At 42.1% G+C, this 26,246-nt stretch overlaps 1 protein-coding gene across 1 annotated transcript; it reads left to right on the top strand.

Annotated features, from left to right (window-relative positions):
• Positions 1-4,031: 4,031 nt before the first annotated feature.
• Positions 4,032-26,230, top strand: LOC121560201 (myosin heavy chain, fast skeletal muscle-like). The gene is made up of 39 exons (XM_045217548.1): positions 4,032-4,259; positions 4,610-4,756; positions 5,260-5,416; positions 6,250-6,277; positions 6,536-6,644; positions 6,811-6,903; positions 7,062-7,122; positions 7,442-7,540; positions 7,876-7,979; positions 8,365-8,503; positions 8,774-8,892; positions 9,062-9,211; positions 9,306-9,476; positions 9,706-10,009; positions 10,366-10,430; positions 10,524-10,611; positions 10,728-10,845; positions 11,024-11,147; positions 13,193-13,329; positions 13,799-14,054; positions 14,271-14,513; positions 14,869-15,045; positions 15,142-15,287; positions 15,456-15,546; positions 15,864-16,253; positions 16,375-16,501; positions 16,692-16,810; positions 16,940-17,136; positions 17,272-17,455; positions 17,566-17,731; positions 19,756-19,880; positions 20,041-20,349; positions 20,571-20,774; positions 20,926-21,051; positions 21,189-21,359; positions 24,970-25,074; positions 25,171-25,266; positions 25,609-25,740; positions 26,114-26,230. Exons 1-39 carry the CDS (start codon positions 4,044-4,046, stop codon positions 26,132-26,134), a joined length of 5,814 nt encoding a protein of 1,937 aa, XP_045073483.1. The 5' UTR covers positions 4,032-4,043; the 3' UTR covers positions 26,135-26,230.
• The last annotated feature ends 16 nt before the right edge of the window (positions 26,231-26,246 follow it).

Raw genomic sequence — 26,246 nt, 5'->3', positions numbered from 1 at the left:
ATCCACTAATTTGAAGGGGTGTCCACATACTTCTGTATATACAGTGCATTCGGAAGGTATTCAGACCCCTTCCCCTTTTCCACATTTTGTTACGTTTAAGCCTTATTCTAAAATTGATAACATTTTTTAAAATCCTCATCAATATACACGCAATACCCCATAATGACAAAAAGAAAACAGTTTTTTAGAAATGTTTGCAAATGTATTACAAATAGAAAACAGAAATGCCTTTTTACATAAGTATTCAGACCCTTTGCTATGAGACTCGAAATTGAGCTCCGGTGCACCCTGTTTCCATTGATCATCCTTCAGATGTTTCTACAACTTGAATGGAGTCCACCTGTGGTAAATTCAATTGATTAGACATGATTTGGAAATGCACACACCCGTCAATATAAGGTCCCTCAGTTGACAGTGCATGTCAGAGCAAAAACCAAGCCATCAGGTCAATGGAATTGTCCGTAGAGCTCCGAGACAAGATTGTGTCGAGATCTGGGGAAGGGTACCAAAAAATGTCTGCAGCATTGAAGGTCCCCAAAAACACAGCGGCCTCCATCATTCTTAAATGGAACAAGTTTGGAACCACCCAGCCAAACTGAGCAATCAGGGAGGTGACTAAGAACCCGATCGTCACTCTGACAGAGCTCCAGAGTTCCTCTGTGGAGATGGGAGAACCTTCCAGAAGGACAACCATCTCTGCAGCACTCCACCAATCAGGCCTTTATGGTAGAGTGGCCAGACGGAAGCCACTCCTCAGTAAAAAGGCACATGACAGCCCGCTTTCTTTGCCAAAAGGCAACTAAAGGACTCTCAGACCATGAGGAATAAGATTCTCTGGTCTTATGAAACCAAAATTGAACTCTTTAGCCTGAATGCCAAGCATGACGTCTGGAGGAAACCTGGCACCATCCCTACGGTGAAGCATGGTGGTGGCAGCATCATGCTGTGGGGATGTTTTTTAGCGGCAGGGACTGGGAGACTGATCCGGATTGAGGGAAAGATGAACAGAGCAAAGTACAGAGAGATCCTTGATGAAAACCTGCTCCAGAGCACTCAGGACCTCAGACTGGGGCCAAGGTTAACCTTCAAACAGGACAACGACCCTAAGCACACAGCCAAGACAACGCAGGAGAGGCTTCGGGACAGTGGCCCAGCCAGAGCCCGGACTTGAACCCGATCGAACATCTCTGGAGAGACCTGAAAATAGCTGTGCAGCGACGCTCCCCATCCAACATGACAGAGCTTGAGGGGAATGGGAGAAACTCCCCAAATACAGGTGTGCCAACCATGTAGTGTCATACCCAAGAAGTTTCAAGGCTGTAATCGCTGCCAAAGGTGCTTCAACAAAGTACTGATTCAAGGTTCTGATTACTTACAGTACCAGTCAAAAGTTTGGACACACCTACTCATTCAAGGGTTTTTCTTTATGTTTTACATTGTAGAATAATAGTGGAGACATCAAAACTATGAAATAACACATTTGGAATCATGTAGTTACTAAAAAACAGTTAAACAAATCAATACATATTTTATATTTGAGATTCTTCAAAGTAGCCACCCTTTGCCTTAATGACAGCTTTGCACACTCTTGGCATTCTCTCAACCAGCTTCACCTGGAATGCCTTTCCAACAGTCTTGAAGGAGTTCCCACATATGCTGAGCACTTGTTGGCTGCATTTCCTTCACTCTGCGGTCCAACTCATCCCAAACCATCTAAATTGGGTTGAAGTCGGGTGATTGTGGAGGCCAGGTCCTGATGCAGCACTCCATCACTCTGCTTCTTGGTCAAATAGCCCTTACACTTCCTGGAGGTGTGTTGGGTCATTGTCCTGTTGAAAAACAAATGATAGTCCCACTAAGTGCAAACCAGATGGGATGGCGTATCGCTGCAGAATGCTGTGGTAGCCATGCTGGTTAAGTGTGCCTTGAATTCTAAATAAATCACTGACAGTGTCACCAGCAAAGCACCCCCACACCATCACACCTCCTCCTCCATGCTTCACGGTGGGAACCACACATACGAAGGTCATCCGTTCACCTACTCTGCGTCTCACAAATGCACGATGGCTGGATCTAAAACTCTCAAATTTGGACTCATCAGACCAAAGGACAGATTTCAACTGGTCTAATGTCCATTGCTCGTGTTTCTTGGCCCAAGCAAGTCTCTTCTTCTTATTGGTGTCCTTTAGTAGTGGTGTCTTTGCAGCAATTCGACCATGAAGGCCTGATTCACGCAGTCTCCTCTGAAAAGTTGATGTTGAGATGTGTCTGTTACTTGAACTCCGTGAAACATTTATTGAGGCTGGTAACTCTAATAAACTTATCCTCTGCAGCATTGTTAACTCTGGGTCTTCCTTTCCTGTGGCGGTCCTCATGAGAGCCAGTTTCATCATAACGCTTGAGGGTTTTGCGACTGCACTTGAAGAAAATTTAAAAGTTCTTGAAATTTTCCAGATTGAACTACCTTCATGTCTTAAAGTAATGATGGACTGTCGTTTCTCTTTGCTTATTTGAGCTGTTCTTGCCTTAAAATGAACTTGGTATTTTACCAAATAGGGCTATCTTCTGTATACCTCCCCTACCTTGTCACAACACAACTGATTGGCTCAAACGCATTAAGAAGGAAATAAATTCCACAAATGAACTTGTAGCAAGGCACACCTGTTAATTGAAATGCATTCCAGGTGACTACCTCATGAAGCTGGTTGAGAGAATGCCAAGAATGTGCAAAGCTGTCATGAAGGCAAAGGGTGGCTACTTTGAAGAATCTAAAATCTAAAATATATTTTGATTTGTTTAACACTTTTTTTTTGTTAATAGATGATTCCATATGTGTTATTTCATAGTTTTGATGTCTTCACTATTATTCTACAATGTAGAAAATAGGAAAAATATAGAAAAACCCTTGAATGAGTAGGTGTGTCCAAACTTTTGACTGGTACTGTATATATGAAGATGTTGTTAAAGATGAATGCTACTAAAGTTGAACTAAATAAGGCTAGATTAAATTTCATGAAAACTATTTTAGTGGTAGTGGGGCAACATGGACTCACCCCATTACAGTATTTGAGGGTCAGTGGTAGTAACATTGGAATACATTTGATAAATCAAGCATTTTTGATATTGTCATAAATATTAGTAATGACATCTCTAATTTACGTAAATTCAGTGAAAATCAAGTCGGAGACAAATATGACATTAAAAAGTAATGTAATGGGAGTGTGTAGCTCCTGGAAGTGGGAGGTTCTAGTGAGAGACAGACACACAAGTCTGGGGGAGGTCTCTCATCCAATTCATGTCCTTCCCCAGAGTGGTCCATAATTAACTTCTGCTTGGTTAGCACTTCCAACCAGATATAAGGAGGCTGGGGCCCCAGCATCCATAAGTCAGATACCTTCTTCCTCTGTGGTAAGACCTCTCCACCTCCTTAGATTTTTACATTTGTCTCATCTTTGCACTCAGCATCTGAGGCAGTAGCTAACTGCACTGTTTGAATTGACTTCTGCATGTCTCTTGTAAGATTTTATTAAAAAAGATATAGTTGTTGTATTATGTGTTTTACTTTAAATGTGTTTTATTTCAAATCTGTAACTTTCATTTACAGTCAAAAGTGGTGCTCCTGCACTTGAAAGGGTGGTCTAGAACGTAACTGGGTTTTTAGGGGTATTTATTTGAATTCCTGACAGAATGTGTATTAAAGTGAGTTGCCACTAGGGAAATGAAAGTTATCAGTTGCACCTGTAGTTAAATTTGACATGGCTGTAATGATTTAGTTGAATGTTTTCTAGCCCTTCGGGGGCTAAATGATAAGGCTTTAGACTTGTGTGTTTTCACAACACCCTAATGTTTCACAGGGTCCTCCAAGAAGTACACATTCATCTGTAGAAGGTGAAAAAGAAGGTGAGACATGGTTTGAGTCTTCACATAAAAAGTGATGAGAATATTCTGAGAGATACCGCTCATCTAACTCTGTTGACTGGAGAGGAAGTACCACAGAGTCAATCATGTTTCTTGTTTCATCTCTTTCCTAGTGATCCGTCACCATGAGTACGGATGCTGAGATGCAAATCTACGGCAAGGCTGCCATATACCTCCGCAAGTCTGAGAAGGAGCGGATGGAGGCACAAGCCACGCCCTTTGATTCAAAGAACTCCTGCTATGTGGCAGACAAGGCGGAGCTGTACCTTAAGGGTCTGATCACTGCCAGGGCAGACGGGAAGTGTACTGTAACAGTCACCAAACCTGACGGCACTAAGGAGGTAAGCCTGATCTGAAAAGTATTCAAATTCAAGTTTGTGCAATTACTCTATTTCATTACACTAATTCTTGAAAAATGTACTAAATGCAACAATGAAAAAATACAAATGTTTGTTGTAAGTAGAACACAACCTTCAAGCACATCATTTTTATCTCTGTTATTTAAAAATGGCATTGATTTTTTGTTATTGACTAGTCAAAAATCACCAGTTATTTGTCAGTGGGTGATAAAGTAGTTGGATTAAATGTGGATATGCATTTTTTAAATGATTCAACTTGTATTTAATGAGCAAAAAGCATTCAGTCATGTCCACTTTGATCTGTGTGTAATCTAGATTTCTGACTGTTTCAGGAAGGAAAAGAGTTCAAAGATGCAGACATCTACGAGATGAACCCCCCTAAGTATGACAAGATTGAGGACATGGCCATGATGACCTACCTGAATGAAGCCTCTGTGTTGTATAACCTCAAAGAGCGTTATGCAGCATGGATGATCTATGTAAGAAACCTGCACATACATACACACACATACATGAACATAATAAATTCACACATACAGTACTACACATAAATTAATGATAGAACCCAAAACATATCGATACTGTAGACCCACATCAGTTCCCGATTGGTGCAGTGGTCTAAGGCACTGCATCGCAGTGCTAGCTGTGTCACTAGAGATCCTGGTTCGAATCCAGGCTCTGTCGCGACCGGGAGACCCATGGGGCGGTGCACAATTCGTCCAGGGTAGGGGAGGGAATGGCCGGCAGGGATGTAGAGCATGGCGTTTGCAACGCCAGGGTTGTGGGTTCCATTCCCACGGGGGGCCAGTATGAAAAAAATTAAAAAGATAATGTATGCACTCACTAACTGTAAGTCACTCTGGATAAGAGCGTCTGCTAAATGATTAAAATGTAAATATACCAAAGTACACTCACATTAATCCAGATAAAAGTCCATCTGACTTTATTAATCCCCTAATTTAATTTAATCACTTTCATCCAGACCTACTCTGGGCTCTTCTGTGCCACGGTGAACCCCTACAAGTGGCTCCCTGTGTACGATGAAGATGTTGTCAACGCCTACAGAGGGAAGAAGAGAATGGAGGCTCCACCCCATATCTTCTCCGTCTCTGACAACGCCTTTCAGTTCATGATGATTGGTACGAGCTCACATAGATGGATGGTTGGATCAGTCAATCTCATTTATTTATAAAGCCCTTTTTAAATCAGCAGATGTCACAAAATGCTTATACAAAAACCCAGCCTAAAACCCCAAACAGCAAGCAATGCAGATGTAGAAGCACGGTTGCTAGGAAAAACTCCCTAGAAAGGCAGGAACCAAGGAAGAATCCTAGAGAAAAACCAGGCTCTGACGGGTGGCCAGTCCTCTTCTGGCTGTGCAGGGTGGAGATTATAAGGCCAGATCGTTCTTCAAGATGTTCAAATGTTTGTAGATGACCAGCAGGGTCAAATAATAATCACAGTGGTTGTAGAGGAGGGTGCAACAGGTCGGCACCTCAGGAGTAAATGTCAGTTGGCTTTTCATAGCCGAGCATTCAGAGGTCGAGACAGCAGGTGCGGTAGACAGAGAGAGAGAGAGAGAGAGAGAGAGAGAGAGAGAGAGAGCGAGAGAGAGAGAGAGAGAGAGAGAGAGAGAGAGAGAGAGAGAATACTTCAGTCCACACAAGACACCAGATAAGACAGACTGGCCCTAGTTTTCAGTAAAGATTTAACGGTCAAGACCGAGTCAGTGTCTCTCACATGGCTAGACAGACCAATCCATAAAAGTTTACATAAGTGCTGATGGATGGATGAATGGATGGATGGATGGATGGATGGATGGATGGATGGATGGATGGATGGATGGATGGATGGAGGGATAGATAGATAGATAGATAATGTTCTAAAATGAAATTCATGATGATGCTATTAATTAAATAATGTCCCCATAATGTTGCTTGAGTATGATAACCAATATGTTTTTTGGTTCCAGATAAGGAGAACCAGTCTGTCCTGATTACGTAAGTTGTTTACTAAAATGTCACTTGAGAAAGTGTTTGTATTGTAATATGTTGGGTCTCTTCGTGTGATGAAATATATGACATTATGAATGGATTAGAGCATTAGGCTATGTGTAATAATGAGTTGATGAGTGGGAATATTTGTTAATTATTTTCTTATGTTAGAAAACAGGTCAACAGTGTATTTTCAATGGTATTTCTTAATGAAACCAATTTGTCACTCAAACATGTAACTAAAACCCCTGTCATATAAACCAGTGGAGAATCCGGTGCAGGAAAGACTGTCAACACCAAGCGTGTCATCCAGTACTTTGCCACCATTGCAGTGTCTGGTGCCAAGAAGGAAGTAGACCCCAACAAAATGCAGGTAGGTTGTGCTCATGATTGGCTTTTTAACACATTTTAGTTTGGTTTTATGTGGAACAATAAATTCCAGTGGTGAATCATGTTTCAAGAAAAGTGTTCAAGCAATCGAGAAAAACTAATTTTATCACCTTACCAGCTTCTGAGCAATTTGTGTTTGTCTCAATCAGGGGTCTCTTGAGGATCAGATCATTGCAGCTAACCCTCTGCTGGAGGCTTACGGTAATGCCAAGACAGTGAGGAACGACAACTCGTCTCGCTTTGTAAGTATGAAGGGCATACTGTGGAAGTGACCTTATATTGGACAAATGTAATTCAGTAGTTCCCTACTGTTATGCAGATGTAGGATCTTATTTTGATCACTCTGTTAGATGTTAGATGTATTTGTTGACCTATTTCTAACCCCCATGCACTTCTATAGGGTAAATTCATCAGGATTCACTTCCAAGGTGGTAAACTGGCTAAAGCTGACATTGAGACCTGTGAGTTGGTTTTGATTGTTTCTCAATGCTTTCCTAAATTCACACAGATTCTTTGTTGGAGATCATATCATAAAATGGTATCTAATATTTCAATCTCTCTCTCTTTCTCTCTCTCTCTCTCTCTCTCTCTCTCTCTCTCTCTCTCTCTCTCTCTCTCTCTCTCTCTCTCTCTCTCTCTCTCTCTCTCTCTCACTATGTCTCTCACTTTGTCTCTCACTCTTTCTCTCATTCACTCACTCACTCACTCACTCACTCACTCACTCACTCACTCACTCACTCACTCACTCACTCACTCACTCACTCACTCTTTCTCCCTCAGACCTGCTGGAGAAGTCCAGAGTGTCCTTCCAGCTGCCCGATGAGAGAGGCTACCACATCTTCTTCCAGATGATGACAGGCCACAAACCTGAGATAGTTGGTACGAAAAGAAGAGGTTCATGGGAAATTCTTCCCACCCCCATCCATGGAACTTATTAAAACTATTCATAGTCTACACTAATAATACTATTACAATGAGTACATCCAAGGTAACAAGGCATCTAGACATGGGTCAGGTCTTTGAGAAATATATATCAAGTAATGCACTATGATGCACTAGTCCACAAGTCTCAGTCCCCACTTTTGATGCTATTTATTAAATACTACATGTATCCTTGAGTCCATCTATTGAGTAAAGGAGGGAGAGATACTGTAAAGGTAGGATGGCAGAATTCTAAGAGATTTAACTGACAAGCTGTTCTCTGTTGTCCACAGAAATGGCGCTCATCACCACCAACCCCTACGACTTCCCCATGTGCAGCCAGGGTCAGATCGCTGTGGCCAGCATCAACGACAAGGAAGAGCTGGATGCCACAGATGTGAGTCCAACAAAGGGTTAACCAAACTCTAGATATGGAATTTATAGGACCACCATACACGCTGACTGCACTTGGAAAATCCAACATGTATTTGTTGGTTTGATTCTAAATGCCTTGTGTTAGTTAGGCATGTGGCTCAAGGCAATCTTCATGACTTCACACTTAGCCTTGAGGCACAAACATGTACGACATCCACAAGAGAGAGCGCCACTAAGTACCCTGTGGAACTTTGTAAAACTCCTTTTGTGCTGCCATCTACTAGTGTGATGGTCAAGAGTCAAATCTATCCATCCCATTCATTCTGGAAGGAGCAGCACAGAACTGCAGTGTAACTGAGCAAACTACAGTTCAGTTCATTACTGTTGTACTTCCTCTTTAATGCCAGGATGCCATTACAATCCTGGGCTTCACTAATGATGAGAAGCTTGGCATCTATAAGCTGACAGGAGCTGTAGTGCACCATGGCAACATGAAATTCAAGCAGAAGCAGCGTGAGGAGCAGGCCGAGCCAGACGGCACAGAGGGTGAGTCCCACTCATAGATATACAATATGTAAAGCATTAGTCCCATTCCCAGTCCCAAACATAGAAATAGAACATGTAAGACAGACAGTGACACATGAAAGTCAGGCAGGAGATCATTTCTAGAGAACAAATTCCAAGCTCCAGAAATTATGGATGTGGGTGAATCAAAACCTAACTCACAAAGAAGTTAGCCAAACTATTTTGTCAGTGTGACATCAGAAACAAGTGATCTTGTGTGCCTGAGTCTGTTGTTGTTGGTTCTCTCTCCAGTGGCTGATAAAATTGCCTACCTGCTGGGCCTGAACTCAGCTGAGATGTTGAAGGCGCTGTGCTACCCCAGAGTGAAGGTCGGCAACGAGTATGTGACCAAGGGACAGACTGTGGCTCAGGTAAGGCGGCCAAACACAGCATCTACCATTTTCTGAGCACTGGAATGTTCGTGGGGGACGAGTGCTTTGCTTTTTTTGAATAGTGATGTTGTTCTTCCCAAGCTCTTATCACCTTATCACTAGACATGGTCAATATCTCATGTATTAATTTGAGGTATTATTATTACAGGTTAATAACTCAGTCAGTGCTCTGGCCAAGTCTATCTATGAGAGGATGTTCTTGTGGATGGTCATCCGTATCAACGAGATGCTGGACACCAAGAATCCAAGGCAGTTCTATATCGGTGTGCTCGATATTGCCGGGTTTGAGATCTTTGATGTGAGTATGAGACCAGAACAAAACAATTAGTTGTGATTGAGATGGATTACAGAATTGTATGATGAAATTATCCCTTTGAAAACTCCATCAACAGTACAACAGCATGGAGCAGCTGTGCATCAACTTCACCAATGAGAAACTGCAACAGTTTTTCAACCACACCATGTTCGTCCTGGAGCAAGAGGAGTACAAGAAGGAGGGAATCGTCTGGGCCTTCATAGACTTCGGCATGGATTTGGCTGCCTGCATTGAGCTTATTGAGAAGGTAAACTGTCTGTGAGGATTATATTGGACCACAACAGCAAAGCTCATAGGGATCGATGTATGACATATTATCTCAGTGGTACAACGTATCTGACTGTTGAGAACTCAATATGTTTCCTATTATGTGCCTCTAAATGAATATAATCCTATAATAGCATTTTTTACTAAACTAATAAATGTGATCCTAAATGTAAATATCACTAACTTGATATACATCTCTTTTCATAAAGCCATTGGGCATCTTCTCCATCCTTGAAGAGGAGTGCATGTTCCCCAAGTCTTCAGACACTACCTTCAAGGACAAGCTGTACTCCCAGCATCTTGGGAAAACACAGGCGTTTGAGAAGCCCAAGCCTGCCAAAGGCAAGGCAGAGGCCCACTTCTCCCTGGTGCACTACGCCGGTACTGTGGACTACAACATCACTGGCTGGCTGGAGAAGAACAAGGACCCCCTGAACGACTCAGTTTGTCAGTTATATGGGAAGTCTGGAGTCAAAATTCTGGCTGCCCTGTATCCCGCTGCCCCACCAGAGGGTAAGGCAACACGTCAAAATATTTAATTAAGCACTAGCTACAACTCAGACCCACATTTTCTTTAAAGTCTTTGAATGTATCACAATTTCTCAGGGTGTTTTCACCGGGTTAATTTATTCATACACTCGGTTAATTCAATCATACAATAAGTGCTATTTTACATAATCTCATTGGCAGCATTTGCCTCTAGATAAGTGTGAAGTTAACCAGAGATTCTCTGGTTTATAATTGGTATGCTTGCTGAAGACAAGACCACTCTAGATTTTCTTACATACTCTTATTATTATTCTATTTATTCCACCTGCTCTAGGAAATGTACTTTTCTAGTTATCTTTCACTTTTCCCCATTTTAACAGATAAAGCCAAGAAAGGAGGCAAGAAGAAGGGTGGTTCCATGCAGACTGTGTCCTCCCAGTTCAGGGTGAGCTTTTGAAACGTGTATATTCAGTCCTTCAAAAGGTGCCTTGATTATCATAAATGATGTCTGAGAAAATGGTTTGTAACCCTCTTACAGGAGAACTTACATAAGCTGATGACCAACTTGAGGAGCACTCATCCTCACTTTGTGCGCTGCCTGATCCCCAACGAGTCAAAGACTCCAGGTACCATAAATATTGAGTTAAATATGTCATCTTATCAGTAAAGTATCAGTCACTTTAACAAGCCCATTCTTTAATCTGTTTATGTGTATTAAAAGAGACTTGGTTTGTTTTACCAGGTCTGATGGAGAACTTCCTGGTTATCCACCAGCTTAGGTGTAATGGTGTACTGGAGGGTATCAGGATCTGCAGAAAGGGCTTCCCCAGCAGAATCATCTATGCTGACTTCAAGCAGAGGTACACACACACACACACACACACACACACACACACACACACACACACACACACACACACACACACAGAGAGAAAGATCTGCTCCAAGGGATTCCCCAGCATCAGAATAGGCTTACCTTTTACGTAATATAACCAACCTGTTACAACTTGACATACTTTAAAATGACTCCTCATTCAGGTACAAAGTACTGAATGCCAGTGTCATCCCCGAGGGCCAGTTCATGGACAACAAGAAGGCTTCTGAGAAGCTGCTTGGTTCCATTGATGTGAATCACGAGGATTACAAGTTTGGACACACCAAGGTCAGTCAAATACCCCCAGCAAAAGCTGACAACAAAATACATTTACATTTACATTTTAGTAATTTAGCAGACGCTCTTATCCAGAGCGACTTACAGTTAGTGAGTGCATACATTTTCATACTGGCCCCCCGTGGGAAACAAACCCCACAACCCTGGCGTTGTAAGCGCCATGCTTGTTATTTCTTCTTCATTTAACTAATGGAAAAGGTGGAAAAACATTGTAGTGTTTTTGTCTTCAAAGTCATACAAGTATAGAAGAGAAACTAAACTCATTATCATGTGTATTGTGTTAGAGTGGTATGGCTGCAGGTATCTGTATCCATTATTATTTATCTACAGTGCCATCAGAAAGTATTCACACCCCTTGACTTTTTCCACATTTTGTTGTGTGAAAAGTTGAGATTTATATGGATGTAATTGTGATTTATTGTCAATGATCTACACAAACTATTATAATGTCAAATTGGAAGAAAAATTCTAACATTTATAAAAACAATTATGAAAAATAAAACACTAATATATCTTGATTACATAAATATTCAGCCCCCTGAGCCAATACATGTTAGAATGACTTTTGGCAGCGATTACAGCTGTGAGCCTTTCTGGGTAAGTCTCTAAGAGCTTTCCACACCTGGATTGTACAATATTTGAAAAATGTTCTTAAAAAAATTCTTCAAGCTCTGTCAAGCTGGTTGTTCATTATTGTTAGACAGCCATTTTCAAGTCAAAACTGTAACTTGGCCACTCAGGAACATTCAATGTCGTCTTGGTAACAACTCCAGTGTAGATTTGGCCTTGTGCTTTGGGTCATTGTCCTGCTGAAAGGTGCATTTGTCTCCCAGTGTCTGTTGGAAAGCAGACTGAACCAGGTTTTCCTCTAGGATATTTGCCTGCGCTTAGCTCTACTCCGTTTCTTTTTATCGTAAAAAAACTCCCCAGTTTTTGCCAATGAAAAGCATACCCATAACATGATGCAGCCACCAACATCCAACATCCTTGTGTTGGATTAGCCCCAAACATAACGCGTTCTATTCAGAACATAAAGTTAATTTCTTTGCCACATTTTTTTGCAGTTTTACTTTATTGCCTTATTGCAAACAGGATGCATGTTGTGGAATATACATCTATATAGGCTTTCATTTTTTTCACTCTGTCATTTACGTTAGTGTTGTGGAATAACTACAATTTTGTTGATCCATCCTCAGTTTTCTGCTATCACAGCCATTAAATTCTGTAACTGTTTTAAAGTCACCATTGACCTCATGGTGAAATCCCTGAGCGGTTTCCTTCCTCTCCGGCAACTGAGTTAGGAAGGACGCCTGTATCTTTGTAGTGACTGGGTGTATTGATACACCATCCAAAGTGTAATCAAGAACTTTACCCTACTCAAAGGGATAGTCAATGTCTGATTTATTTATTTTACCCATCTACCTATAGGTGCCTTTCTTAGCGAGGCATTGAAAAACCTCCCTGTGGTTGAATCTGTTTGAAATTCACTGCTCGAATAAGGGACCTTACAGATAATTGTATGTGTGGGGTACAGAGATGAGCTAGGCATTCAAAAATCATGTTAAACACTATTATTGCACACAGAGTGAGTCCATGCAACTTATTATATGACTTGTTAAGCACATTTTTACTCCTGAACTTATTTAGGCTTGCCATAACAAAGGGGTTGAATACTTATTGACTGAAGACATTTCAGCTTTTCATTTCACATTCATTAATTAGTAAAAATGTGTCTAAAAACATAATTCCACTTTGACATTATGGGGTATTGTGTGTAGGCCAGTGACACAAAATCTCAATGTAATTTTAAATTCAGGTTGGAAAAAGTTGAGGGCTGTGAATACTTTCTGAAGGCACTGTACAACTGTACAATAACATACAACTTATAAAACAACCTATCACATGGTTTGTTTGTAAGCATTGCAAAGTGTATGTTGTTCAAATCAATATAATGGTGTTGTTCCCCTCTTTTGATTCAACTCTGTGTATCTGTCACCATCTGTGGTTCCATCGATCATGTTAAAAATTTGTTTCAGGTGTTCTTCAAAGCCGGTCTTCTGGGTGTCCTGGAGGAGATGAGAGATGAGAAGCTGGCCTCTCTGGTCGGCATGGTCCAGGCTCTCAGCCGTGGATTCCTCATGAGGAGAGAGTTTAGCAAGATGATGGAGAGGAGGTGAGGAATAATGGACATCTTGGCAAAGCTTTCTGTCAACCACCTGTATCTAATGCATTATGATAACATGCTGTATATGCTGTGAGTTGTTCAGAATGAGAAAGTACATCTTATAATGCTCTATTAAAGCTTTTGGGTTAATTCATTTATAAAGTCAAAAGATTGATGTAGCAACTAAAGATTTTTATAGCTTCAGTTTGGGGTTTGGCTGTTCAATTGTCATTTACATTTGTGGTATTTAACCATTCATTCTTGAAGAATATAAAATGAATCATGAGCTTAGCATGACCGTCAGTCGTTGCATCTAGACCGCTGTCTGTGAATTTAAGAGGGGTTACACTTCCCTAGCCCCATTCCTCAGCTGTAAACAAACAGTGGCGGGGGTGTTCTGTTTTGTTGTTCTTTGAATCCCAGAATGTAGCTTTAAGCATGTCACTCACCATGCCACCCTATCCTTTCTGTCGACCAGAGAATCCATTTACGCCATCCAGTACAACGTCCGTTCATTCATGAATGTGAAAACCTGGCCATGGATGAAGTTGTACTTCAAGATCAAGCCCCTGCTGCAGAGCGCTGAGACTGAGAAGGAGCTGGCCAACATGAAGGAGAACTATGAGAAGATGAAGACAGACCTGGCCAAGGCTCTGGCGACGAAGAAGCAAATGGAGGAGAAGTTGGTGTCCCTGACGCAGGAGAAGAATGACCTGGCACTCCAAGCCGCATCTGTGAGTGAAAAACAACCCTCATATGGGCACATTTACACACACATGAATACATATGTATGAACACACTGTGAAGTATGTGGCTAACTCACACATTTTTATTGCCCATGTTATATATTTAATGAATTTCTACTGATTTGCTCTGATCTCCTTGACTAAAGTGTATATTTTGATACACAAAGTCAGGCCTATGATTTTTTTATCCTGCTCTGAAACTAGGAAGGAGAGAGTCTGAACGATGCTGAGGAAAGGTGCGAGGGGCTCATCAAGAGCAAGATCCAGCTGGAGGCCAAACTCAAAGAGACGACCGAGAGGCTGGAGGATGAGGAGGAGATCAATGCTGAGTTGACTGCCAAGAAGAGGAAGCTGGAGGATGAGTGCTCTGAGCTGAAGAAGGACATTGATGACCTGGAGCTCACCCTGGCCAAAGTGGAGAAGGAGAAGCATGCCACTGAAAACAAGGTCTAGTGTCTTACCATAGACAGTCTAACCAAACAATAATCCAAACAATAATCAACTCAAAACATAGCTTAACAGAAAGGGAATTCAAGTTGTATTTTTGGTGCTGGAAAAAATAAGACACAAAATAGTTAAATTTCAGTTGCGGGGTACTCCCCACATTCATTGCATGTTCTGTTCCCCCTCATTTATGACTTCCATTCAGTACACTGGCATGGTGTACACTGCCATCTAGTGTTGAATCTATAGTACAGTACTTGTTGACACATGTCTAATTGAAATGAATGCAATATATAACAAACTAAATCTCCCCTTTATGGTGAAGTATAATTATGTTAATAATTATGACAATTTTCAGGTTAAAAACCTGACAGAGGAGATGGCATCTATGGATGAGAGTGTTGCCAAGCTGACCAAGGAGAAGAAAGCCCTCCAAGAGGCCCACCAGCAGACACTGGACGACCTGCAGGCAGAGGAGGACAAAGTCAACACTCTGACCAAGGCCAAGACCAAGCTGGAACAGCAAGTGGATGACGTGAGTGGAGTTCGACATTTTAACCATGATAGAATGTAAGATGATATTATCTTCTGTTGTTTAGATTTGAACAATATATGTGTTTTTATCTTATAGCTTGAGGGTTCTCTGGAGCAAGAGAAGAAGCTCCGTATGGACCTAGAGAGATCCAAGAGAAAGCTGGAGGGAGATCTGAAACTGGCCCAGGAGTCCATAATGGACCTGGAGAATGACAAGCAGCAGGCTGATGAGAAAATCAAGAAGTAAACACAAACAAATGACTACAGTATCAGCTGCTATAATGGTTGTTCTTGATTAATTATGAATTAGCATTTGCATGTCATTCTTAAAAGCAATGTGAATGGTATTATACTCCCTTTACACTAACAAACCTAAACCAACTCTGCAATCAACGTGTTTGTGTTTTTTAGGAAGGAGTTTGAGACCACTCAGCTCCTCAGCAAGGTTGAGGATGAGCAGTCTCTGGGAGCTCAGCTGCAGAAGAAGATCAAGGAACTCCAGGTACAGTACAGGATATACGCGCCAGTACAGAAAAGCACACATCTGAATCATTTCCGGTAAAAATTGTTCTGTTAGCATACATGTTTCCCGGTGGCTTCTGATGGCTGAGTAGGCTGGAAGATGGTGTTTCTTGCTGGTGCTTCTTACCATTGTGGGTTTGCTTCCTGCATGGGACACTGTCAACTCAATATATTAGTGTAACTGTCCTTGTATTAAGACATTTATGCAAAATATACATACTATTATTATTTTGTGAGATTCAACTGTTTCAACTGTATTGTAGTGTTCATCCTCCCTGCTCCTGCCCCCTGTTCTAGGCCCGTATTGAGGAGCTGGAGGAGGAAATTGAGGCTGAGCGTGCTGCCAGGGCTAAGGTTGAGAAGCAGAGGGCCGATCTCTCCAGGGAACTTGAGGAGATCAGCGAGAGGCTGGAGGAGGCCGGAGGCGCCACTGCTGCTCAGATTGAGATGAACAAGAAGCGTGAGGCTGAGTTCCAGAAGCTGCGTCGTGATCTTGAAGAGTCCACCCTGCAGCATGAGGCCACAGCTGCCGCTCTGCGCAAGAAGCAGGCTGACAGTGTGGCTGAGCTCGGGGAGCAGATCGACAACCTGCAGCGCGTCAAGCAGAAGCTGGAGAAGGAGAAGAGCGAATACAAGATGGAGATTGATGACCTCTCTAGCAACATGGAGGCCGTCGCCAAGGCTAAGGTGAGTAGTGATGTTTTGGTCAAGCAGTGTTGAGGAGGGTCAACTACATTACCATTCAACTGAACTGAAGTTGACAGGAGTCCCAAATATAAATAAATTATGGTAAATGTTTCACTAACAGGGCAATCTGGAGAAGATGTGCCGTACTCTTGAGGACCAGCTGAGCGAGCTGAAGACTAAGAATGATGAGAATGTTCGCCAGGTCAACGACATCAGCGGACAGAGGGCCAGACTCCTGACAGAAAATGGTACCATCAACAATGAACAACAATTCAATGCTTTCCTTCAGTAGAACACAATAACATATGTTGGGGGCTGTATCCACATAATTTCTACTGTACTATTCTCCACCTAACAATGCCCTATGATAGCTCCAAATACATTTTCAATCTTAGAGAACAGAGACCCTATTAACTAGATATCCCTCTATCCCTGCAGGTGAGTTTGGCCGCCAGCTGGAGGAGAAGGAAGCCCTGGTGTCTCAGCTGACCAGAGGAAAACAGGCCTTCACCCAGCAGGTGGAGGAGCTGAAGAGGGCTATTGAGGAGGAGGTCAAGGTAAGGGACCCAAAATGGAGAGTTTAGAGCCATATCTTCACATAGACGGTGACTACGCCACCCTCAGAGACTTACCGTATTTTGTTTAACTATCTCTCTAATCTCTCTTTGTCTCTTTCTCTCTCACAGGCTAAAAACGCACTGGCCCACGGTGTCCAGTCTGCCCGCCATGACTGTGACCTCCTGAGGGAGCAGTTTGAGGAGGAGCAGGAGGCCAAGGCAGAGCTGCAACGCGGTATGTCCAAGGCCAACAGTGAGGTGGCTCAGTGGAGGACTAAGTATGAAACTGATGCCATCCAGCGCACAGAGGAACTGGAGGAGGCCAAGTGAGTCGCACGCAACAGCAACTCAGATATAGGGTGTGGATGGTGCGGAGGGTAGGGGGCTCTGAGAAAATGTTATGTCAATATATATTGTAACATATGTTTCAAACTGAAAAACCACCCTCTGTTGTCCAACAGGAAGAAGCTGGCCCAACGTCTGCAGGAGGCTGAGGAGACCATCGAGGCGACCAACTCCAAGTGCGCCTCCCTGGAGAAGACCAAGCAGAGGCTGCAGGGAGAGGTGGAGGACCTCATGATTGATGTTGAGAGAGCCAACGCATTGGCCGCCAACCTCGATAAGAAGCAGAGGAACTTTGACAAGGTGAAAAAGAATAAACCTATATTTTTGATCATTTGTACAATTGTAGCATATTTCTAATTTAAAAACTCTTCATCAATGACTTCTAATGAAAATCCCATGTATTTCCCTAGGTTCTGGCAGAGTGGAAGCAGAAGTATGAGGAGGGTCAGGCTGAGCTGGAAGGAGCTCAGAAGGAGGCTCGCTCTATGAGCACTGAACTCTTCAAGATGAAGAACTCCTACGAGGAGGCTCTGGATCATCTGGAGACTCTAAAGAGAGAGAACAAGAACCTGCAACGTGAGCGTTTGACAGCAATTCTATGTGGCTAATGTTTGACTAGTGTTTTGAAAATGGAGGGAACTGTAATCATCAACATTAATATTACATCATTTCAGAATTTTCATGTACAGTATATACAGTCGTATGAAAAAGTTTTGGCACCCCTGACAATTTCCATGATTTCCATTTATAAATAATTGGGTGTTTGGATCAGCAATTTCAATTTGATCTATCAAATAACTGATGGACACAGTAATATTTCAGTAGTGAAATTAGGTTTATTGGATTAACAGAAAATGTGCAATATGCATCAAAACGAAATTAGACAGGTGTATACATTTGGGCACTCCAACAGAAAAATCACATCAATATTTAGTAGAGCCTCCTTTTACTAAAATAACAGCCTCTAGACACTTCCTATAGCCTCTAATGAGTGTCTGGATTCTGGATGAAGGTATGTTGGACCATTCCTCCTTACAAAACATCTCCACTTCAGTTAGGTTTGATGGTAGCCGAGCATGGACAGCCCGCTTCAAATCATCCCACAGATTCTCACTGATAGAGAATCTGTGGGATGATTTGAAGCGGGCTGTCCATGCTCGGCTACCATCAAACCTAACTGAAGTGGAGATGTTTTGTAAGGAGGAATGGTCCAACATACCTTCATCCAGAATCCAGACACTCATTAGAGGCTATAGGAAGTGTCTAGAGGCTGTTATTTTAGTAAAAGGAGGCTCTACTAAATAGGTCTGGGGACTGGGATGGCCATTCCAGAACATTGTACTTGTTCCTCTGCATAAATGCCCGGGTAGATTTTGAGCAGTGTTTTGGGTCATTGTCTTGTTGAAATATCCAGCCCCGGCGTAACTTCAACTTTGTGACTGATTCTTCAATATTATTCCCAAGAATCTTCTGATATTGAGTGGAATCCATGCAACCCTCAACTTTAACAATATTCCCAGTACCGGCACTGGCCACACAGCCCCACAGCATGGTGGAACCCCCACCAAATTGTACTGTGGGTAGCAAGTGTTTTTCTTGGAACGCTGTGTTCTTTTGCCGCCATGCATAACGCCCCTTGTTATGATCAAATAACTCAATCTTTGTTTCATCAGTCCACAACATCTTATTCCAAAATTAAGCTGGCTTGTCCAAATGTGCGTTTGCATACCTCAAGCGACTCTGTTTGTGGCGTGTGTGCAGAAAAGGCTTCTTCCACATCACTCTCCCGTACAGCTTCTCCTTATGCAAAGTGCGCTATTTTGTTGAACGATGCACAGTGACACCATTTGCAGCAAGATGATGTTGTACGTCTTTGGAGGTGGTCTGTGGGCTGTTTTTGACCATTCTCACCATCCTTCGCCTTTGCCTCTCCGATAGTTTACTTGGCCTGCCACTTCTGGCGTTAACAAGAACTGTGCCTGTGGTCTTCCATTTCCTTACTATGTTCCTCACAGTGGACACAGACAGCTTACATCTCTGCGATAGCTTTTTGTAGCCTTCCCCTAAACCATAATGTTGAACAAACTTTGTTTTTAGGTCATTTGAGAGTTGTTTTGAGGCCCCCATGTTGTCACTCTTCAGATGAGAGTCAAATAGAACAACAACTTGCAATTGGCCACCTTAAATACCTTTTCTCATGATTGGATGCACTTGTCTATGAAGTTCAAGGCTTAAATGAGCTCAACAAACCAATTGTGTGTTCCAATTAATCAGTGCTAAATAGTTACAGGTATATTTATTATGTATTTTTTTTACTTACATTTACATTTACATTTTTAGTCATTTAGCAGCCGCTCTTATCCAGAGCGACTTCCAGTTAGTGAGTGCATACTTTTTAAAATTATTTTTCATACTTGTAGTCGGTATTCCTTTGAATATCCCAAAGAAGTGGAAGGCGATTAGATTTGAAAGACCGTGTGAAGTGCTGTTAATTAATTAACTGTTAATATGATTTAATGTCAAATTCAGTGCATTGGCGATACTCATTGAAAATCTCCCAAGTCTAAACTGCTCCTGTTTGTGTGTGTGTGTGTGTGCAGAGGAGATCTCTGACCTGACTGAGCAGATCGGAGAGACTGGCAAGAGCATCCATGAGCTGGAGAAGGCCAAGAAGACCGTGGAGACAGAGAAGTCTGAGATCCAGACCGCTCTGGAGGAGGCTGAGGTACAAACTACAGCTGTTTGATGGGAAAAGCAGTGTTACACTAGCAATGCCAGCTACAGTGAAATGCTCCCTGTATTGGTGTTTATTGTAGTCATATATATTTAATTCCTACATCCAAATGTACTGAACACAATTGGCCTGACTGCTTCTGTTTGTCCAGGGCACACTGGAGCACGAGGAATCCAAGATTCTGCGTGTGCAGCTGGAGCTCAACCAGATCAAGGGTGAGGTGGACAGGAAGATTGCTGAGAAGGATGAGGAGATGGAGCAGATCAAGAGGAACAGCCAGAGGGTGGTTGACTCCATGCAGAGCACCCTGGACTCTGAGGTCAGGAGCAGGAATGACGCCCTGAGGGTGAAGAAGAAGATGGAGGGAGACCTGAACGAGATGGAGATCCAGCTGAGCCACTCCAACAGGCAGGCTGCTGAGGCCCAGAAACAGCTGAGGAACGTCCAGGGACAGCTCAAGGTAAAGGGATTGGGACATCAAGCTTAAAAATCTGAACATGGAGAGGGATTTGTTTGTAAATCTGTAGAAAATAATAGAACAGAGGAATTGAATAGAGTGGACTATGTACTGTAGAAAGGTAGGGATATTGGGGAAATTCTTACCAATGAACAATTCCATCACCCATCTTATCACCCCTACTTCCACAAGTCCTAACGAACATATGTCATTGTGGACCCCAGGATGCCCAATTACACCTTGATGATGCCGTCCGCGCCGCAGAGGACATGAAGGAGCAGGCAGCCATGGTGGAGCGCAGAAACGGTCTGATGGTGGCTGAAATCGAGGAGCTGAGAGTTGCTCTGGAGCAGACAGAGAGAGGCCGCAAAGTGGCTGAGACTGAGCTGGTAGACGCCAGCGAGCGTGTTGGCCTGCTGCACTCCCAGGTATGGGTCAAAAGCCATTTCTAATGAAACTCAACAAAACATACCGTTTAAACACACCTGGAATTCGACAATGCTTGCTTTTAGATTTTCAGAATTTCATCCTTGTAAGTTCTCTTGAGAGCCAAACAAATCATATTTTTATCTCCTTCAGAACACCAGCCTTCTGAACACCAAGAAGAAGCTAGAGACTGATCTGGTGCAGGTGCAGGGAGAGGTGGACGACATCGTCCAGGAGGCCAGGAATGCAGAGGAGAAGGCCAAGAAGGCCATCACTGATGTGAGTCCTTGAATTACATCAACTTGATTTGTCCCTAAGGGCCAATGGTAGCTGGGCTGGTTAAGAACAACAAAGATCTCACAGGGATGTTATGATTGGTGCAAATTGAACCATAAATTAAACAAACTACTTGCCAGGCGGCCATGATGGCTGAGGAGCTGAAGAAGGAGCAGGACACCAGCTCTCACCTGGAGAGGATGAAGAAGAACCTGGAGGTCACAGTCAAGGACCTGCAGCACCGCCTGGATGAGGCTGAGAATCTGGCCATGAAGGGAGGCAAGAAGCAGCTCCAGAAACTGGAGTCCAGGGTGAGTTAACAGCAGGGTGGATTAGGGTGGATTGAAAGACAGATTGACAGAAAGGTATTTGATCATAAAAATACACAGGAGCATTGTTTAATTACTTTTTCTCTCAATAACCCACATAGATCAGGGGTTCCCAAACTTCTTTGCATCGGGGACCCCTTTTGTGATAGCGAATTCATCAGGGACCCCCTCATAATATCAGAACACAACTCTTACTTTAGAGTGCGATAAAAATACATCCATGCAGTTTTACTAATCAAGTCTTGGCCCCTGGGAAATAACATTTGAAAGTCCCCTCTCTTGGCATCAGAGGGAATATTTTGCAGTTTTAAAGCTAATTTCCTGCAATTCTACACATTTTGCCATTTTAAAGCTTAAATTACAGTGCAATTATGTTGAAAACAAAAACATTGGGAATATGTTACACTTATGTAGTGGAGTTAAGGAGAATTGGAGCTTTCAAATAAAGTCAAGATATAAGAATGGGTTTATCTAGTTGTTTGTTTAGGCTTGTACAGTTCTTCTAAACTGCCATTTCAGTCATAGATTCAGTAATATTAATAATGATAATAATAATAATAATAATAATAATACTAATAATAATAATAATACAAATTCATGATACATAAACACACATTCATCCAATTCATCTCATAGTAATTTTTATTTACATCTAGTTACATTTATTTAATTTCTTTCTCTCTCTAGATCACTAGCTACATGTCTCATTCACTCTGCTGCAAAAGGGCCGTTACTAGGGAAGCTAGAGTTGCTTTGCGGGGCTACCAGCTAGCAGGCTAACGGCTAAATTAGCTTGTAGGCTAGAGGATTTTCATAACTTCATAAAAACATGAAAACACAACATAACATCTTAACAAACATATGTACATACTCCGGAAACGTTACCGTCTCGAATATGATGCTTCTCCTCTCGCTTACCTTCAAAATTAATATATAAAAATGTAATTAATGTTGGTGCTTTTGTCTTGCTGTTGACTCACTTGGCAAACTTCTCTCAACCTAGCGAGCCCATAATTGAAGTAATCTCACAGCCAGGGTTGCCAGGTCTCGCCAGATCATTTTCCATCAATGGATGTTATGCTTGTTTGACTGCTATGATTGTCAATAAATCCCTTATGTGCATAACTATAGATAAATCCAACAGTAGAGTTTTAGGGATGAAAGTTGGACAGAGGATCTAGAAATCTCTGTGCAAGAAACACTTGGACGAACTTAAAAAAAACTAATGTTAGGCTATTATCTGGCAATTGTCCAGTTATTATGTGCCAGATGTTGTGACTACAATGCGTTATAAATGGCCTATTTGGGAGATTGACTTGTCATTTCAATAGGTATAGGCTAGGTCTACTGATTAAACTCTGGGTTTATGATTGTAATTCAACTTTGCCATGGTTTGGTTAGCTAGATGCAGGTAGCCTATAGCCCCTGATAGGCTACTGTAGCCTAGGCAACGATTTAGCAGCTTGCTTAGTTCAAATTAACAGACTAATTTATTTAACATGAATAGCGAGGCGATTTCGAGGTAAGAAGTGCTTCTGTTGCCCAAAAGCCTGCTGGAACGGGCTACTGAGGATGGGGTCGTAATTTAAATCACTGAATCATATATTAATAATATGGATATGAACTGAATAGGCCTATGCTTGTCAACAACAGCCAGTGATTTTTTTGTTTTGTTTTTACCTGTAGCCTAATCTGACTGATTGTTACCTTCAATCTAATGCATTCTAACACCAGCTATAGAACTGTGACCATGATCACAATTTATAACTTACCATTTCAGTAACTAAACATTGTCATTAATAATTTCATTCGAACACAAGGCTACAACAACAATAAGCAGAAATTAAAGGCTATTTATTACATCTGTTTGCAAGCAGCAGGTAGGCTACACAAGTGGCACAAATTGATTTGCAATGACTCCAGTGTTATCGTAATTTCAACATATTTATTGTATCAAATGGTAGGCTACAGTAGCCTACATAGGCATATAAATTAATAGGCTACTTAATGGCCACCTTTAATGTCAATTTCATTGTGGATTTTTCCCCATAACAGAAGCACGCGAGGGACTTTCATAACTTCTATTTAAAATGTCCACTCGCGCAACCCTCGAGACCCAAGAACTGCACATGCGTAAAAGCTTTTGCTTGATATAAGCAAAGTCGACATTAGAATGATGTTTAAACCACCTCCGAGCTCATTTATCTAATGCGCTCTAGAGCGTCTAAAGTCGTTTTACTGTGCTTTGAAATTAGGTGATGACATCATTTAGTGACTTCTAGTGACTTTTAGGACAGCCAATAGCTAATTTCCTTACTGAGGAGTTAGCAACACTGCTCACGTGACTCGTCAGTCAACACACACACACACACACACACACACACACACGCACACACACACACTCCTCTGGCCCTCCACCTCCCCACCACTCAATTAAATTAAATTCAAAGGGCTTTATTGGCATGGGAAACATATGTTTACATCTATATTTTTTTTCAAAAAAAATCCCATGGCGGCCGTGGTGTAATTTAGAAGTAACCCAAAAAAAAAACGACATCGTTTTCAAAGTAGCCCAATTTTGTGGGAGAACTGCAAAATGGCAAACCCTGCTCACAACATGAATACAGGCGAGTGGTGGCCTCTAGTGGTCATACTGGCACAGTATCATACGCCGCTAAATACATGCCACAATTGATTAAAAAAAGTCATATATATTATAAAATACAAGAAGAATTTAGTTGAAACAATTGATCGTTGTCGGAATACTGCGCATACCAATATCCCTGTGAGGCGCCCGCACCCATGGATAGAGTACTGTGCATACCAATATCCCTGTGAGGCGCCCACACCCATGGATAGAGTACTGTGCATACCAATATCCCTGTGAGGCGCCCCACCCATGGATAGAGTACTGTGCATACCAATATCCCTGTGAGGCGCCCCACCCATGGATAGAGTACTGTGCATACCAATATCCCTGTGAGGCGCCCACACCCATGGATAGAGTACTGTGCATACCAATATCCCTGTGAGGCGCCCGCACCCATGGATAGAGTACTGTGCATACCAATATCCCTGTGAGGCGCCCACACCCATGGATAGAGTACTGTGCATACCAATATCCCTGTGAGGCGCCCACACCCATGGATAGAGTACTGTGCATACCAATATCCCTGTGAGGCGCCCGCACCCATGGATAGAGTACTGTGCATACCAATATCCCTGTGAGGCGCCCACACCCATGGATAGGGTACTGTGCATACCAATATCCCTGTGAGGCGCCCGCACCCATGTTGTGCATCTAAGGGTTAAGAACATAAATAGTGGATGAATACTATTCCACTGTATTGTTTTGGACCCTTTAAACTTGTTCCACAGATCCCTGGTAGTTTAATCTGTTGTTGCTAGCAATATTCATGAACAAATTGAAATTGGAAATTGCACTTTGGGAACCACTTGTAAAAGTACATAGGGACAGACAACAATTGTGCCTCCTTGACTGGGTAGAAGACTATACCTCTGTTTTATAAAGATGTGTTATGTCTGATTTCACCACCTCAAACAAATGCCTACATTTATTTATTTCACAAAGGTGCGTGAGCTCGAGACTGAGGTGGAGGCCGAGCAGAGAAGAGGTGTAGACGCAGTCAAGGGAGTCCGCAAGTATGAGCGCAGAGTCAAGGAGCTCACTTACCAGGTAAGAGAAAGTGCCTTCTTCACTCACTTGACACTAACACAGACAGGTTTGTGTATAGAACTATACTGACATTGATTCTTTGATCTTCTCCCACAGACTGAGGAGGATAAGAAGAACGTTAGCAGACTTCAGGACCTGGTAGATAAGCTGCAGTTGAAAGTGAAGGCCTACAAGAGGCAGGCTGAGGAAGCGGTGAGTCACAGACTTAGTCAAATACTCTGAAAGCATAAATTCGAAAAAAATAAATCCCCCTAAAAAACTTAATGTCCATACAGTTTAATTGAAGTAAGTGTTGCTACTTCACATTGCTGTACTGGGGGCTGGTCTAGTGATAGTGCTGGAGGCAGCGGTTTGATCCCCTGTTCCGCCACTCACTTTCTCTGCTGTATCATCCATCTCCCTATATACATTGCTATCCTGTATCTGTCAATATGTTTGTTATGTTGAAAATACCTTTAAAAACATTTATTTGCTACCTGAAGCATTAAACTTTAAATGCTGATGTTCCGCTCTCCATCTCTTTTCTTCACCCAGGAGGAAGCAGCCAATAGCCATATGTCTAAGTTCAGGAAGGTTCAGCATGAGCTGGAGGAGGCTGAGGAGCGTGCTGACATCGCTGAGACTCAGGTCAACAAGCTCAGAGCCAAGACCCGTGACACTGGAAAGGTACAGAACTGCTGCAAAACCTTCACCTGGTCAATACTGACCTTTTACACTCATTCAACTGTATTTAAGACCTCTAAGAAGCACATTTCAGGTAGGGCAAAATAATCTAATAACATTAATTCAGTTGGTACTTCAACATTGAAAATCCAAGCTGAGCAATAAATGCTTGATCCATTATATTCTATCCAAGTCTATCCATCTATTTATCATGTTCATTATTATTACTGATCCATTATATTCTGTCCAAGTCTTTCCATATATTTATCATGTTCATTATTATTACTGATCCATTATATTCTATCCAAGTCTATCCATATATTTATCATGTTCATTATTATTACTGATCCATTATATTCTTTCTTTCTTCTTACAGGGCAAAGAAGTTGCTGAATAAACAAGACCAAGTCTTATCATTTTCCTGTGTTGCATAAAATATGATTTTCATGGTGAAATGTTGAGCATTGATTAAAAACATGTAGACCTACATACACTTCCTTTGTGACTGT

Source organism: Coregonus clupeaformis, unplaced genomic scaffold (genome assembly GCF_020615455.1).
Source record: "Coregonus clupeaformis isolate EN_2021a unplaced genomic scaffold, ASM2061545v1 scaf1108, whole genome shotgun sequence".
Classification (NCBI taxonomy): domain Eukaryota; kingdom Metazoa; phylum Chordata; class Actinopteri; order Salmoniformes; family Salmonidae; genus Coregonus; species Coregonus clupeaformis.
This window is presented reverse-complemented; position numbering and strand designations above follow the sequence as displayed.

What these genes read in the sequence shown, in the direction of transcription:
- LOC121560201 (XM_045217548.1), top strand. Translation starts at nt 4,044, where the DNA reads ATGAGTACGGATGCTGAGATGCAAATCTACGGCAAGGCTGCCATATAC. An exon ending in TCCCGCTGCCCCACCAGAGG is followed by an intron (nt 10,010 to 10,365) that starts GTAAGGCAACAC and finishes CCATTTTAACAG; the next exon opens with ATAAAGCCAAGAAAGGAGGC. An exon ending in AGAAGATCAAGGAACTCCAG is followed by an intron (nt 15,547 to 15,863) that starts GTACAGTACAGG and finishes CCCCTGTTCTAG; the next exon opens with GCCCGTATTGAGGAGCTGGA.